This window comes from Megalops cyprinoides, chromosome 24, assembly GCF_013368585.1.
Source record: "Megalops cyprinoides isolate fMegCyp1 chromosome 24, fMegCyp1.pri, whole genome shotgun sequence".
Lineage (NCBI taxonomy): Eukaryota > Metazoa > Chordata > Actinopteri > Elopiformes > Megalopidae > Megalops > Megalops cyprinoides.
The window spans coordinates 6,378,635-6,396,304 of record NC_050606.1 but is presented as its reverse complement, the minus strand read 5'-3'; the positions used below and the strand labels follow the sequence as shown (position 1 = coordinate 6,396,304).

Genomic DNA, 17,670 nt, shown 5'->3' with positions numbered 1-17,670 from the left:
GACTCACGGTGATAGTTATAGAAACGATAAGACTGAAAAGTGTTGATTTAAATTATATAGCCTAGCGATCACATCGCTCTGCTGACGGTCACAATTTATTCTTGCCTGGGAAATCGCTAAGCCTTTTTAATTGCTGGTTAAGTATTTTCGTCATACTAAAATTACCTTTTAATTTATATATTTTGTTCTTGACCTTTGTGTAACTCTCGGGGCCGAAATTTAATGCTGATTTTTCCCAAAAATATCTGTACGTAATCTAAATCCTCTTAATTGTATTTTGAAATGTGTGGCGTGCAAAGGTCATCTGTACCGCCGTTGTCCTTCAACGACATCTCAGTTTATTCAAAGCTTCCAACAAGAAACTATCCTCTGTCCAGCTGCGGCCTAAAGTGTCACAGCGATTAGGCTATATCAGTCTCTTAGACCGTGCTTGTTACTATTGCGCCGGCCCGGTAGCCAGTGAGCTCATTACATTCTAGCACGCATGACGTATACGATTTCAGCGTTTCATGTTACATTTTGCACTAGAACGTGAGAGTCGGGATGCTGACATAAACGGTCAAGCCCTTCACAGCTCCCGCCGCCAGCCACACTGTGTGTCCACCCTTACTTACAATAACCAGGGATGGTTTAATAAACTGGCAGGATGTGAGATGGGTTAGGGGTGTTGTTCAATCCAACTGAAAACGGTTTGATCTTATTTGTCATCAACCTTGCTGGAAAATACATACATATGTGTGAATGGCTTACATAGGTTACATAGATTACATGTCATCAATTTATACAGCTGGGTATTAACTGAGGCAACTCTTAAGCACCTTGGCCAAGGGTACAACAGCAGTGACCCAACAGGGAATAGAACTGGCAACCTTTCAATTATGGGTCCTGCTCCTTACCACACTGCTACACTGTATATCTCTTTCTTTCTGTCTCCATATATATAAAATAGAGAGACAGAGACAGACAGACAAAAATGTAAAAAGCAAAATACCCTCTTAAAAAGACAAAAAAAAAACTAATTAATTCTCCATTGCCTTATTTCTGCAACAACATTCCGCACGAACGTGGTGAGATTGTGCTGGAAGCTGTTCACAGCCCGCGGTTTGAGGGTCTGCTTAAAATATTTGGGTCTGTTGTTCATTTCCATTATTTCTAAAAGGAGAATGAGTGAAGTCATTTTAGTGGATTTTAAAAAGGCACAAGGACTTCTAAAAGATACTAATTGGCTCCTACGGGAATTGCAGTAGTAGTCCTTGATGAGATTGCCTACAACTTTCCAGCAAGGCTTTATTCTGCATACCAAGGCCCAATCTGTTTAGTGCATAATTCTCTGATGACAGTCAAAATGGCCAGAACAAGATAAATGAACAAACTGCAACAGCTCCTATAATCGTTATGTCATTCTTTTCAGGTTTTTTTTTTTTTTAATACTGCTGCTATTCCTACAGTAATTAAGGTATTTAATGATGGTTTCCATGGTTCAGATCAGACACTTGCTGTCAGCTTGGCTCCCACAGAACACTGCAGGCCTACTAATACTGTGCCGTGTGAACCAGGTTACTCAACTTCGTGCATTTAAGTTATTTCACTGCTCCGCGGGTTGCACGTCAAACGAGCAATGTTGATTGGCTTTTTTTGCATCCATCTGTGGCCATTCTCAGTGACGGATGGATGAAAACTTGATGCTGTAGGAGAAAGGTGTGTGTTTCAGTCTCTGAATAATGCATGAAGGCAGCACACTTTCTACTGTATGTGAGCACTTACATATAACAAGTGTTATTGAAGCTGCGGTTTGTTCATGAATGCTAACTTTCTCACTGAGTACCCTGCGACTCACAGTGCTGACTTTACAACATGTTACATTTGCAGGAAAAAGGCTCCACTTTACCTTGTATAGCTTTATGCAAATATCTTTTTTAAAAAAATGGGTGAAATTTTAAAAGTAAAGTGAAATATGATATAAACTGAAGATGTGTTGCTTCTGTTGTTTTAGTCCTTTACACACACAATTGCTTGTCATGAACCAATTAAATACAGATGAATTATAATGAATACGCTGAGCCTCTGGGAACAATGACGTGGTTCTTAGTCATGGTATACTTCTAACTCACCTCCACCAGGTGGTGCAGTTGATATCTTCATCACTGGGAAAAACATACTGTTTCCAGGCTAATTTATGGCAGGAGCTCAGTGTATTGTGCAACTGTTTGCCTGCAATGAACCGCACCCTGTTAATCATACACCTGAGTGTAGTGATGGTGTATGAGATAACAGCTCAAAGGCCAACGCTGGTGTCACACCTACCAACATGTGAGAATATAGTGTGTGACTCTCTGTTTCTCTCTCTCTCCCTCCCCCTCTCACTCTTTCACTTCTGCAAACACACACCACCCACCAACACAAACAACATAACCAAATTTTATTGGAGATTTGGAAAACATTGTACAGTTAATTCACTTTCCGTAAGCTTTCTGTTTGTTCATGGTAGCGTCCATTAAGTCAAAACATAAAATAATACTACAGGAAGGAGACAAAATGTGTGCTCTATCTGCACAGCAATAAATATCTCACACATTCTGAAATTAAGACTTAAAAATCTTTTCTGCAATTAACATGAAACTAACATTGTAAAAAATCAACAGCATAAGAAATTCCCCTGTCTGACGCACGTTGTGGCAATAGTTGCAGGAAGTACAGCAGCCGTGGTGTATGTGGATATCAAGCCACATTCCTTTTGTCAGCTCAGCGTGAAATTCCACTCGATTAGTACCCAGCACGCTCTCTGCTATCCTCACACAACCCCACTGTTCGTACGTTTCACCAAGTTATTCATAACAACAGATTTTGTACAAAATGCACCTTAAAAATATTACAAAACCAGCATTACTAGTGCACATATTCATACAAAAATACATTCAATATACTATGGGCAAGATTGCTTTGAGTAAGGATGTTTCTACTACATGTAGACTCCTTAAAACAGGGTGCTTCTGCTGTGTTTAGCACCCTTTAACTGCAGCGAATACTATACAGTTTGAAAGACAGAAAGCTACATGACAAGTCATGTTTTGAAGTCATTTCATATGACCATGAGTTTTTTTTTTTTTTTTTTTTAAGTTTAAATCTTGTTTGTCCTTGTACATATAGTCTCATTTCAATTTTCCAGTGGAAGACGATAAAAATCCAAAAATCTTTACATTGTTCTTTGGTGTTGATAAGAAAATTAGTATCCATTCACCATAAATTAGAAACAGCCGCTGAAATTGCATTCACCCATTCAAGCGCACGCATACACACACACACACACACACACACACACACACACACACACACACACACACACACACACACACACATACACTGTAACTTGTGCTCAAACTAAAAAAAATACCTGCCAAAAATGCTCTTTCTAGTGCAGATGGTAACTAGTGCACCAGCACCACCACCCTCCCCCAACAACACCACAGTAAACAGCAATCTGACCAATTGACTTCAAGTGAGGTTTTTCCACTCCCCCACCTGGATATCAAAAGCTAATCTCTCAGCTAGCCCGTGAGCGGACTTCATTTCCTGCATATCTCGGCCAGCGGTCTGAACTTCGGCCCGAGGGAGTTCAGGAACTCCAGCCCGTCCTCGTCGCCCTGTTCGCTGCAGCACCCCACCGACCCGGCGGGCGAACCCTCGCCCTCGAACCCGTACGAGTGGAGGATGTCGTCCGCGTAGCGCCCCTCCTCCTCCGTCAAAAAGTACCGCAGCTTCTGTAACACACAGGAAGAGGGCCAGGTTACTTTGCTGTGTGAATTTACATTTAAATTTATTCACGTGCATGAAGAGAGGGAAAATGCCTATCCTGCACATGAACATTAATGCCATGGGCAGTTACTTTATGACTGAATGACTGCATAGCTCATAGAGCCTAGAGTGCTGACATTAGCAGACATATTTATGTAATGTTTATGGCAGAGGATTGTTTGCCACACTGACCTCATGTGCAGAGGATGCAGAAGATGATAATGATCTCCAACACTCATAACTCCACTGACTATTCTGTTACTTAAAAGAATGTGTGTGTGCGTGCGTGTGCATGTGCATGTGAGTGTGCGTGTGCATATTCTTAAAAATGGCAGTAAAAAGATACAAAGATATTTTCTTAAAACTCCCACAAGGCAATATTCAACGTGACCACATTACATTAAAGCACAGCACTGTGCACTATATCGATTTATAACACTACATCTATCATTCTGCATTGTGTCTATGTTTGTTTTAGCCACCATGGCCGTTGAAGGTTTAGCAGCAGTAGCAACGAATTCGTGATTCGCACAGCATCACGAGATATGGTGATCCATGGTGTTTAAGAAATATCATTGACTTTGCTCACACAGCAAACCTAAAAAACCTACTGTGCTTTGGGTTTTCAGTACTTTTCCCCCAGCAGTTTTACCTGATCTAGAAACAAGGCGTTAGTGTTCCAGGTGTTCAGAGTAGACGCTTCCTTCAGTGTAAGGAGGTGCCCGTCGACAACATGGCTGCCAGCCCCGTAAGCCCCAGTGCCATAGCCGTTCTGGGTTTGGCTCATCCCCTGAGAGATCTGCTGGAAGCCATTTTGTGTGGTAATTGGCATGCCTCCAAGAGTGCCGATGTTGGTAACTCCAATATGGCTGTCGTCGATAAGGGAGCCCTTCACCGTTTGGCCCATGTCAGGTGGGGGGACCGTGAGGATGGGCGCAGTCTAGGAGGATGAAACACACACACACACACACAGACAGTGAAAAATTAAAAATAAGTAGTTATGAGAGAAATGCATAGGCACTGTTGTGACTGACTTAACTATTGGTTCATACAATAATTGGTTCACATTGGAGGGCTTTGTAAGGGAAATGCACCCTCATGATGATTGTAATTTGTTTGAATGAAAATAATAAAAGGAGGTGGATCTTACCACTTCATCGCCAGGTGCCTCCAGGTTGGATTTCATTATAATACCGCTAGTGTCGCCACCATCAATTTCAAAGATGTTTCTCTTTTTCACACAGACAATTGCGCAAAATATACCTTCACCGGATTAAAAGAAGGAAAAAAAAAACAGTATCACAGTTACTGGACGTGGTGACTGCTTGAATAATTCTCTCAGCATCTCCTCACAGAAGTGCACAATTATGAGGCAGGGCATCTCTTCTTAACTGCTTCTTAACTTCAAATAATATTATCAAATAACATTAATTCAGTCCTGGGCTAAGACAGCCGAGCTGGTGGCATGACCTTTCACCCCACACTCACTCCCACCGCTAACACCAGCATCCCCACCTCCTTCCGAGAGGAAATATAACATTACATTGCATTCATTTAGCAGACGCTCTTATCCAGAGCAACTTCAGCACAATAGAACAAGCCGAATCAGCAACAGTGTCGCTAACCGGGCTAACAAAAACTCACATAGCAATAGAAGTAGGGCAAAGGCGAGTAGCATGGCCAGGATCCCCCACACGCCCAGGGCGCTGGAGCTCTGGTGGGCGGGGCAGGCCCCGTTCTGGCAACGGCAGATCCTGACTGTGACCGTCTGCTTCTCCCCGGCGCCCTGCTGGTCTGTGATCAGCAGGGGAACGCTGTACAGGCCTTTCGCAAGCTCTCTGGTCTGCTGGAGCATGGCCGCGGTGCCTAAAACGCAAGCGTGTTATCAAACCGCCGTGCGGGATCGACGTTCAGTGCGGCAAAACTTTTACGTTTATTTTGTGAGCCGTAGCTGGAACATGGAAGCACTTTGAGGGAGTGGTCCTTAACTACCAGGAATAATGTTTTTGTGAGAATAACTTCAAATAGCATCACCTAAAATACATAAGTTCCTCATTAACTTATGGTTTATATGTATTTGTTTTGGCATTTGCGGTGTTTTGATGCTTTCTCCTTAAGTGAATGACTACCTCATGACTTCAATTAAAGTCCAGGGTGTGGTTATCCTTCTAAAATGTAAATGACTTCTTGAGAACTGATTTTAAAGCCTTGGGAAAACAGATTGCATTATTATTTTCCCATAAAGAATATTTGGTAAACACAATCAGTTTGAGGTATGAGATTTGGCAGGAAAGACAAAAATGTGATAAATACATCAGTTTATGACTGTTGTTACGACTGCAGTAAAACTCCTGACATACGAATAGCACCGTACCATTAATTCTTGTCAGTGTCCATTTCTTATCCTGGCTGTCCACGAGGTCAAAGGTGAACGGCTCTGAAAAGGGCCGCTGGTCTCTGTCCTCTGCGCTCACCACAACAGACCCCAGCTCTCCACTTTTTTCACACAGTACCAGCTTTTCCGGGGCGGTCGGGATGTTATCATTGATGTCCATCACGTGAATAATGACAGTCCCTGTACCCGATTTCGTGCCTAAAAAAAAGCAAAACAAAACAAGGGCGTTCTTTTAAAAGTCCTTATCAACAATCACCAATAACCGTTTACAGACATGCAACAGGGGCAAAACCCCACACTCAAAATATTAGAGATAAAGGCAAAATAAAGGTATTGCATGAAATGTATCAAATATGTCACAGCATGAAAACATAACTGCATTTGAATATACAGCCTTTAGATTTGGGATTTTATTTTTTCCTCAGGAAAGAACAGTGAGAAGGCAAAACGATGACTGATATTTCATAAACAGGCAACAAATATAACAAAAGAGAGGGAAATTATACAGTTTTGTATTATATAACTCAACATCATGCGGTGACATGGAGCAATGCAGGCCTCTATCACGCTCTCACATTACAGAGGATTTTATAGAGATTTTATAGTGCTGAACAGCCATACAACGGTCCGCACCTACAAAGCTTTCTTCTAAGAAGAAACCTGTGGGAAACCTTACAGGGTTACAAGCAGGAAATCCGTCATAATACACTGGTGCTAGTCACAAAGAGACAGTGTCGCAGGTGGCAGATCACCTGCGGCTCCTTTTTTTTTTTTTTTAAAGCAAAAAGAAGTCACACCCTAACCCCTCCCTACGCCCTTACACAATGCAGGGTTTGTCATTTTATGTTATTTCTCAAGCTGGAGGGTGGAGCGGTGGGGGGGTCATTCTGCTCTGTAACTGTGAGATACGTGGTGTAGTGGTAAGTGGCACAGTGTAAGACGTAAGTGAGAGTAACCTGCAGAGGCGCACACTCCTTGCTGTGAAGAGCAGGAAGTCACGTTCGGGACAGAGAAAGGATAAAGGGAACGGAGAGAACTCTAGCACTTAAACACCACACACTGGATGGCTTTTTGCTGACATTATCAGGCAGAAGCGTGCTTTGCCACTTACGTTTTACCTTGAATAATTTGGAGAAGTAAGTTAGTTAGGATTTGTAGATTTGTTATCAGTATCAGTTATCAGATTTGTTATCAGTAGTAACAGTATTAATAATACAAATATGATGACTAGCTGTGGTGACAGTAGTGATCGATGTAGTATCATTAGATACAGTACAATTGTTAGTACTAGTGGTAGTAGTTTGAGCAGCAGCAGGAGTAGTTGCTCATGGTTCTGTCACAGCACATAAAACAAACACACAACAACATACTTGAGTCAACGGCTTTCACAGTGATGTTGTATGTGCCGTTCTTCACGAAGGCGGACTCTCTGTCCACGTTGTTTGCGATTTTGAGTTCCCCAGTGTTTTCAACCACATCGATCCACGAGGCAGGATCTGTGATCTTAGAGTACCTGAAAGATTAGCGAAATATGCTTTTATACAATATATAACAGCATACAACATTATTTGTCACAAACAAGTTCACTCCATTTCACTGGCTAATGAATTCATAATTCTGAGTACAGAGTGAAAAAAATAATTTGTTGCTCCAAATGCTCTATAGTACCTCAAGTACTCTCAAAACGCCTACTACATTATCTTTGAGAAGCTGTATGTATGATGTATGTATGAAACAAGGAACTATATGGGTATAAATGTATAACATGTAAAAAGCTATAACCTATTTCAGTCACTGAATAATGACAATAATGTAAATGTAATGTAATGCTCACAGTAATTACAAAAAACATACTGCTGTTTGAATAAATGGCAGGCCGATTATTGGACCTAATGATGGTAAAAGCTATCATTCAACGTCTTCCTAACAGTAAGGAATGCCACACAGTATCTATTTTCATGTTCGCCACCGAAAAGTAGCTCTTCCTTTGTGGCAAGCTAGGAAGAATCATTCGGTTTTGGTGACGGGTCTCACTTCATGCCCGCGCTGCTTTTGGTTTCTGGGTCCGTCGCCGTGTAGGTCCCAATGACAGTCCCGTTGGGCTTGTTCTCCTCAACCCAGAGCTCCAGGTTCGGCGGTCTGAACTCCGGGCCCTCGTCCACGTCGATCACGGTGACGTCCACGGGGATGGAGGCCCAAGGGGCTGTGGTGCCGGAGAGTGGCGCCTCATTCTCAGCCACCACCTCCAGCTTCAGGTTCTTATTCTTCTCATAATCCAAAGGCTGGAGGAACCACCAAGGATACAATATTTTAATGGAGGATACATTTATTTACTGTGTCTTAAACGGAAGGTGATTTATTTATTACATTATAACAGAGGATAGATTTATTTAACATGAAGGAGGATAAATTCATTTAATATGTTTTAGAGGAAGAGGACACTAACAGATTTTAAATGAAAATCTCCTGTGAAATTTTACTTGCATTCATGCAAATGTAAATATGTACAACTGATCAATAGTTTAGACTTCCTTGAACGTCTGTGTGTAATCTTAATCAATGCTTTAATCCAAACTAGTTATCCAACTCTTCTTTTTATCTGTCTTGCTTGGTGCAAGCTATCTAGCAAGCCACATCAGTCAATTTCTACAGTACCTACAGAATCTAGTATCTAGTAACTGACTAAACGGACAACATCGATTTCCAACTTTACTACCAAGCTATTTGTCTAGCTAATGAGATATGATGTCAAGTTTTTTCATTGCATCCCTGTCTGCATATTTTACACCAGTACCCATTACACCCTTACCGTTGTAACGTATAGGAGACATTCATTAGTTTTAGGGTCTGTTTCAATTTTAAAATTCCCAGTCTCATTGCCCTTTGTGATCTTGCATAAGGTCTTCCAGTTGGGAGTCTTCTGCAGGTCCTTATCGTCGAGTGGGATCCGCAGAAGCAACGTGTCACCTTTATTCTCCTCGATCTTCACGTTGTACTGCAATAGAAACAAAATGACACTGATATGAATCGCAGAATGTGCTTCATCTTTGAAACGTATAACAACCAAGTGTTCTCTTTACATGTATACTGAACTGTGCACATATGTAAGACTTCCTTTATCAAACATTAACAAATTCTGCAAACACAGACAAACGGCACCTTTTACACAATGCCTATTTTCACTAGGCACAAAAATATTACCAGTTACTCATTAACTAAACAAACAAATTTCTCACATAGATATACAAATTGCATCTCAATATATGACCTTTTCAATATGTGGCAACTTTCCAGCTTTCGACTAAGTGCACACCTATAACCAAACACACAACTTGTTGACTTCAATGTCAGTGTTATTTCCTACAAATAACAGAAAACACTGTTTTCAGAGGGAGCACCATAATGTTTTATAAGCATTTGTGAATGTTTCATTTCTCACAAAAAAACATTGTGTTCTCATTTCATATTATTATTGCTATTTTTTCAGTTTGCAAATGTTACTATATGTGACTATAACTGATTTCAGGCTTATATACCACTTTCCCTGGTGCTGTTGACTTGAATATACTCATATTTATAGCAGTTCTGAAAGAGGATTCTAGTGAAGATTGTTCTATGAAAGACCAGCTTCTTTTTAACAAATTACAATATGGATTTTATTTAGATTTCCCCGTATTTGTTTGAATATCTGGTTTTCTTCTATAAAGTACCTTATACTATCATATCAAAATTATTTTTCTCGGAAAAATGTCTGACAGAGGTAATAAAAAAAAAAACACTGGCCTTCTATGTTGCTGTGGACAATACTATATTAGAAATAAATATATCATCAGTGTGTTCATTATTAATGCATTCAAGTTTCCAAGGGTCCCTCTCACAGTTACATCACACTTGAGATGGCTGTCATGTTGGAAGTCGAAACTGTATATGAGTAAAAACTTTGTCAGCAATGGTTCAAATTAGATTACATGAAATATGCCCATCTGATATCAAAGCTCCTCAGTGTCACTTTGCATTCTAAAAATATGTCATACAATCCCAGAACGCTACCTCATAAATATTCATCAGCACAACAACCAGCGTCTGCTGTTAGGAAATTGGCGTTTTCTGTGGAAGAACCCACAGTCACTCACAGTTTTCTCTTTAAAAGTGGGAGGGTTGTCGTTGATGTCTTTCAGTAAAATCGTAGCTGTTGCTGTGTTGGACAGGCCGTTCACAGCGCCTTTCATGTCTCTTATTACCACGGTAACAAAATGTTTGTCCTTCACCTGCAATGCAGAATACAGAACAGACATCTTTTGGATTTGTAATGCTGATCAGTGTCCACGCATGGCGAGGGACAGTCTTTTTGTCACAACTGGACATAAGGAACTACAGCCTGAAATATCTACATGATTGTGACTTCTAAACTGACAGTAATAACACACAGACAGAAATTTTCTCATTTGCATCAGAACGCTATATATCATAACCTGTCCTTTATTGAAATTCTAAGCAAGATCAATGAATGCTTAGGAGCATACAAGGAATGCTCTATTCAAAAATGAAAATCGACCCCCTTCATTTACGAGATATAAAATGGAGGACAGCACACAGACCTCTCTGTCCAGGACGCCCGATTTAGTGGTGATGACTCCTGTCGTGGGGTTGATTAAGAACAGGTCGCTCCCAGAGAGGAGGCTGTAACTGATCTGCGCGTGAGCTGTGTCGGGGTCATCTCTGTCTGTTGCGTTTACTTGCCCCACCACCGTCCCTGTGGCATCGGATTCATGAGTGAATGAGAATTAAGTGACATGCTGACGTTATTTCAATACACTGTATCCCATTTACATTACATTTATTTACTTGGCAGACACTTTTATCCAAAGTGACTTACCAGTGAGGCAGATAATGAATGCTCTCATTGGAGTATCACATACAGTAAAGGCCAAGATTGGCTATGTCTATAATGTCATTAATGTCCTCACTATACATATACCGTACAACAGTTGCCTTTACAATGTAATTAGTATGGCATTAATGCAACTCTTCTGGGTCAGTTATTGTAAGAATCTTCCATCTTCTGGATAAAAAAGCTCTTCAAAACTAACATCCAGAGACAAATCATACAATTTGAGACAAATGGTAGTATTGTAGTATACGCAGTATACGGTATAAGTGGCTTCCCTTGTATAGTCAGGTTGCACAAGTTAACTTAGGGTAGGGCTTGAATGGTGTTATGCTCACACTCACTGGTCTGTGAGTGTTGTTAGCCTGGTCTGACACTGTTGCTCATTCAATGGATACACTTACATACTACATTTTACTGTGCTAGAAGTTTCTCTGGACAAGAGTGTCTGCTAAATGAATATAATGTAATGTAATACAATGTAAATGCCTCAAACTGTCGTTTGTTATCATGGACTGATATTAGATCCTCTTGTATATATTGAAATGGACTTCAGCTAGAACGTGGTAATGTACACAGCTGTAACAGCAGAAGATCCGCACTCCACAGGATGGTTCATACACAGGATCGCCCGTTATTCCCACCTGGCGAGCACTGCTCCAGCACGTAGAACTCCAGAGGCCCAGAGAAGGTGGGAGCGTTGTCGTTCACGTCGTCGACGTCCACCGTGATGTCGAGCGGCAGGTCAGTGTCCTTGCTAGTACGCCTGTCTATCACCCTTGCACAGAACTACAGAGACACAAACATGCCCAGAGTCAGAGAAGTTGTTTTTTTCGACAACTTTTTGGGGCAGCAGTGAGAGCATAGTGGTAAGGAGAAGGACGGTTCGATTCCCTGCTGGAGCACTGCTGCTGTGCCCCTGGGCAAGGTACTTCACCCAGAATTGCCTCAGTAAATATCCAGCTGTATAAATGCAACCTATGTAAGTCGCTCTGGATAAGAGTGTCTGCTAAATGCATATAATATATATGTAGACAGGTGTGACGTGACGATGCCATAAACAGAGGTCACTGTTTTGTCATAGCACTGTTCACTAATGGACATGATGGGGGGGGTTTCACAACAATTGTGTTATTGTGAACAATAACACAAAAAATCTTTTGTTGCGGTGAACCTGGAGCCACATAAATAATTCTTACGGTGAGCAAAATAAATCATATATGCTTATTTTCAAGTCAAGCTTGTGGAAAAAAAAATACTTGTGTGAGAAGGATTCTTTTGCAGTGATGCGTTAAGCACTTACCTTGAATTGTGGGTATTGCTCCCTATCCACGGGTTGGTTGACTTTGAGCATTCCTGTGTCCCTGTCCACGGAGAAGACACCTACGGGGGGCTCAGTCACGCCTGGTCCCTCGATTTTGTAATACACAGTGTAATTCACGGAGGAATCTGATCCAATCTGGTTGAAAGAAGGACAAATATAAAATATAATAACAAATATGAAATGACAAAATGTGGTGATGTAAACTGGAACAACATTTTGTTTAAACTTGCAACATAAAGTTTTAACTTTTATGATTGAATGGAGTAACGACTTTTTACTGATCTCTAGCTCGCAGAAGCAAGAAGGTGAGGTCAACGCCATTTTTTTCAAGTTAGTTACCCGCTCAATGTTTTTCGGAAATGGTGGAGAATCATTTTCGATTATGTGGAAAGGCAAAAAACTCCAGCGTCTTTTGGAACGCCTGAGAACTCCATTGCTTGGCTCCTTTGAGCGGACCTGAAAACAACAGCATCAACATAAAAAGAATCAACGTAGATAACAGATACAATCAAACAGATAACAGGATTATTTAAAAAAATTAAACTGAAACCCTGCACAAGTTAGACAAAGAAGGCAGTCATTTGAGCAGCAGTGGTAGATGAAGGCAGTCTGTGAGTTGTCTTTTTCCCTAGTTGGCTCACGTTCAAACATAATCACAGTTTGAGCACAAATGTGACGCTTTCCCACCACACCCACCCAACAGGGTTCAGCACGCAAGCTTTGGGACTATAAAGCACCTGGAGATGGTCAAAAGGAAGGAAGGACACTACAAAAACAGGCAGCAGTGTGGCATAGTGGTAAGGAGCAGAACTCTGCACACACGCTTGCTGGTTCAATTCCACTCTGGGGCACTGCTGCTGTACCCTTGGGCAAGGTACTTAACCCCAAACTGCCTCACTAAAAAACCCAGCTGTGTAAATGGATAAAACTGTAGCCTATGGAAGCTGCTCTGGATAAGAGTGTCTGCTAAATGATAACAACACAGTAAAGTAATAAACACAATCGATTACTGTTCATCGCAGCAGAGTTACCTGATGAGCTCTCTGAGACAGGCTGACGTCCATCTTTCTGCTGTGGCCATTTTGATCCTGGATCCACACAGAGAAAGTCCTTCCCTGTGGCGGTACCCTGAGGAACCGGTGTGTCACGATGCTCCCGTCTCTCTGCAGGGCGAAGCCTGTGTCGCTCGAGGTCAGCACCAACCCCGTGCTCCCGCAGCGATCCAGGTTAACTGGAAGAGCAGTGAAAAAGACGCTCAGGGGCCACGACGGAGGCGATTTCTCTGTACCGCAACCCCACAATCCTGTCACGCTACTGCACTGATCCGTATGTGTCATGTAAAAATATCTACATTCAGGTGAAAAAAACCGAATGGCCCTTGCTGAGGGCCACCACGTTGTACAGCATCTTGCTTGGTTGCTGGTTTGATTCCCCAATGGGGCACTGTTACTGTTTCCTTGGGCAAGGTACTTAACCCAGAATTGCCTCAGTAAATATCCAGCTGAATAAATGGATAACATGTCAAAATTGTAACTTATGTAACTCACTCTGGATAGGAGTGTGTACTGAATGTCAATAATATAATATAATGTATCGCACGCTCAGCTCCCAGTGAGAACATGTATGAGTGTGCAAAAACTATCTAAAAATCTATCGGAGCTACCTCGTGAAATGACATATCCAGCCACTACATCCTGGGGTACTGACGCCTGTATGGAGGAAGGAAGACAAGACTCGGCAGATCTCAAAGCCACCTGCACAGAGAGGGAAAACAATGTCATCTGAGATATTTCACCGATGGCAAACAGACCCACTAAACCTGTCTTTATGGTTGCTAGCTGAAAGATTTTAACTGATTTTTTTCTTAATGTGGTAATGTTTATATACAATCCATTTTTTTTCTTACTTTGTTATACAAATAACATGCAGTTTCCACAGATGTGAGACATGTCAGTATTCGAGGAAATAACTAAAGCAGTAATTACAACTAATAAGATAATTAACAGGGAATGCAACTCATGTTATTAAACTGTAACAGTCATGCTGCATCTCCCGCCATGTGGGGACATAGAGATATCTGTTCAGTTATATATGGTATCACTTCAAGACCCAAAGTTAAATCTGACTGCAATGTTCTCTGTCTGCACCTCTGACGAACAGCTTTTAGCTAATATCACAAAGTAAAAGCAATTTTTGTACATCATTTCTTGATGCTTCAGTCCAGAAATAAATGTGGAGGTGAGTGAGAACTACATCATAACATTGAAATATTTTACAAATGAACATAAATTGACATAAGAAATGTTACACATCATATATATTTATATGTGTCTACTCTATGTACCGAAACATAAAATGCTGAAAATAACAAAAGCAAAAGAGAAACCGATTGAGTTCTTAGGTAGAAAATGGACTACACGTGATAAAGGGTGGCTTAGGAAACATTCATACTGAAAGCCGTAATCAATTCAAAGGAAAATGGTACCAGGGGGATCCATTTTTTAAAATGATCAGGTCCAGTATCTTCTGTGCCCTCCACATGTTTTGAGCAATGCTTGTACAGGTTTAGGTATCAGCCTTACATTAGCTGCCTTTTCTTTAGGAAATTCTATTCCCACTGCGCAACTGACATAAATGTAAAATAACGTAGCCAACGCATCACGCTTATGTTGTTCCGTTTATGAAACGTCTCACAAATGCATGCCTTGCGCGGCCGTAACCGTCGCCTCTGAGCCGATCTGATCTGTTCTCGTCGCGTAATACGGATGGAACATGTTGTACTACCACTTGTCACGGAACACAACATTGTGTTGATTTACTATTGAAATATGTTTAACTCCTACAGTCTTCGTTGCGATGCCTTTCTGCCCACACAAAACTTGTTGCTTGTCAATCATGACAAAACCAACGTGTATATTGTAGTCTCTGATTACTTAATCAGTGGAGCGGCAGTTGTGCTGCAGGAGGTCTGATGCAGCCATGATGACGTCCCGGAACGCTCAGCTGCATCAGCTGGGTAAACTGATATTGCGCGTGAGTGGCGAGGCCCCGGTGATGAGGTGGTCCAACTGCAACCTTGGGCATGATCGCCGATTGCACATCTCTTCTCTAAGCATCCCAGCGGCCTGCGCAACTGAACCATGCAGGAGTTGTGGCATTTCAGGCCTGCTATGATCAGTGGTACTTTTTTTCCACTGTTTTGCGCCCTTGGTGTACGCAAACAAATCAAGCAGAGAGGGGCAGCAGTGTAGCGTAGTGGTAAGAAGCAGGGCTCGTAACTGAAACGTTGCTGGGTAAATTCCCTGTGGGGGCAGTGCTGCTGTACCCTTGGACCAGGTACTAAACCCAGGTTACAAAAAATTGCCACCTATGCTATTTGCATAGTATAAGGGCATCTGCTAAACGCCAATAATGTAATGTAATGTAATGTGTGGATCACATCCACATTTCTACGCCCGTAAACCATTACACCATGCATAGCGCGTAAAAATAGACGAGTTCCCAAGATTATCAAGTTTGGTTAATGGCTAAATGAAGAATATTATTTTTTTCCAATAATATATGAATTTAACATTCATTGTTTCATTATCTGGACGGGAAGCGTTATTGCAACTCTTGTAAAATTTCACTTGCAATATTCTTTGTCACGTTTTACAGTTTATTCATAGATTCACGTCGCTATACTAATAATTGATGTTGTATTCCTGACTCATAATATTATAAATATCAGAGTACACATACGTTTAATTTATATTTCAGTACATAAAGATATACTGCATTTGGAAAAGGTCTGTGGTCCTGCGAAAGATGGACCAGCATCCTACGCAACTCAAACTCTTTGAAAACGTCCGAAGAACAGTTTTGAGGCCCTATAATTCTGCAACCTGAATTTCACTAAATACACACAGTGTAATCCCTTTAATGTTAATTTCACCGCTGTTGTACACTGTAAAGTGAAAATGCATCACGTCTGGCGTCAATTTGAGAACTCCCATAACCCCTACAGAAACATGACTCCTATTTAATCTGGCTACATGTAAGTAGCCTCTGTGGCGCCCTTCACGTATGATACCTTGTTTATAATTTCATTAAAAAAAAACTGACCATATCAGTTAGTGAATATGAACAAAAACAACGGCAAACCTATCTACATGCTGTAGACGATTCCGCTTCAAAAGAGTAATATGCCTGCGCCGTGGTCGACTCATAATAAACATGGGAAATCTGTTCTTTGGGTAACATTCCAGTGCACATACACTTCAAATCAAATCCGTTGGAATATAAAGAAACAATGATATCGGAACCCCAGAACTAATGTCAAAAATGTATTCAAACAGCTAATGAAAGACAATATTAAACTCATTTCTATGGTTATAGCAGTTATAATCAGAAGTGAATATGTTGATATTTCTGTTATTCGCCAAATAAATGACTAGCTACGACAATTCCTCAAAACTGGATCTTTGGAGTATCCGCATTTCGCCGCAATGTATCAATAAAGCCATCGTGATACATAAAATTACTCACCATTAAAAAAGCGAAGACACCGAAGTGTAACCAGTTGGCCATTTTGAAATATGTGTCCGACGGAGAATGAATGGCTGCCTTTTTGTGAAAGATGAGCGATGATCAACAGGTAAAAGTTGTAAGAAGTTCGGGCGCGGTGGGAAAGGGCGGCGGTTTTCGTTTTGGCGATAGCAAAAGCTTTATACATCCAGTATATGACAGCAGCTATTATTTCACTGTTGCGGTCGGGGCTTGCCCTGCGGAAACAGGTGGCTACCTGTCTAGGCTGAACGTGACTCACCCGAAATGTTCCTCTCCCCGCAGCGTTTGACTCCGCCCTCCGGCATGTTTTTAAAGTTTCAGTGCTTGAGTCGCGGATAGTTCGGAGTCTCGGTGTTAAGCGGTTGTTTCCATTATAATTTATCATTATTTGTGATAAGCGTTACTCGATAGGAGTTACACATTTCCCTCTTATCCTCTAAGTCAAGACACTGCGTGTCGATTGTCACCATTGTACATAACGGAGGGAAGCATTTTTCTAAACATAAGGCCCCTTGTGGAATGGTCAACTCGAGGTAACTTGAGAGGTGAAAGGGCAGTTGGGTTCCGTCCTATGCACAAATTTGGAGACCTGGTGCACTCTACTCAAGAGTAGCCTATCATCGTAGTTTGTAGTTTTAGTTAGTTGTTAGTTACAGTGTTTCGGCAACGTGAAGTTGTAACCCAAACATTCATACCTGTTTAAATGTCTTACACTTGTACACT

General features: G+C 41.3%; 1 protein-coding gene across 1 annotated transcript; it reads right to left on the bottom strand.

Annotated features, from left to right (window-relative positions):
• Nucleotides 1-3,094: 3,094 nt before the first annotated feature.
• On the bottom strand, nt 3,095-17,202 carry LOC118771403 (desmocollin-2-like). Its single transcript, XM_036519386.1, has 16 exons — nt 16,927-17,202; nt 14,063-14,153; nt 13,431-13,630; nt 12,739-12,855; nt 12,379-12,534; nt 11,720-11,864; nt 10,786-10,940; nt 10,321-10,455; nt 8,997-9,182; nt 8,222-8,469; nt 7,558-7,700; nt 6,167-6,385; nt 5,437-5,658; nt 4,943-5,055; nt 4,445-4,732; nt 3,095-3,758 (listed from the first exon to the last, which is right to left on the bottom strand). Exons 1-16 carry the CDS (start codon nt 16,966-16,968, stop codon nt 3,564-3,566), a joined length of 2,655 nt encoding a protein of 884 aa, XP_036375279.1. The 5' UTR covers nt 16,969-17,202; the 3' UTR covers nt 3,095-3,563.
• Between the last annotated feature and the right edge of the window lie 468 nt (nt 17,203-17,670).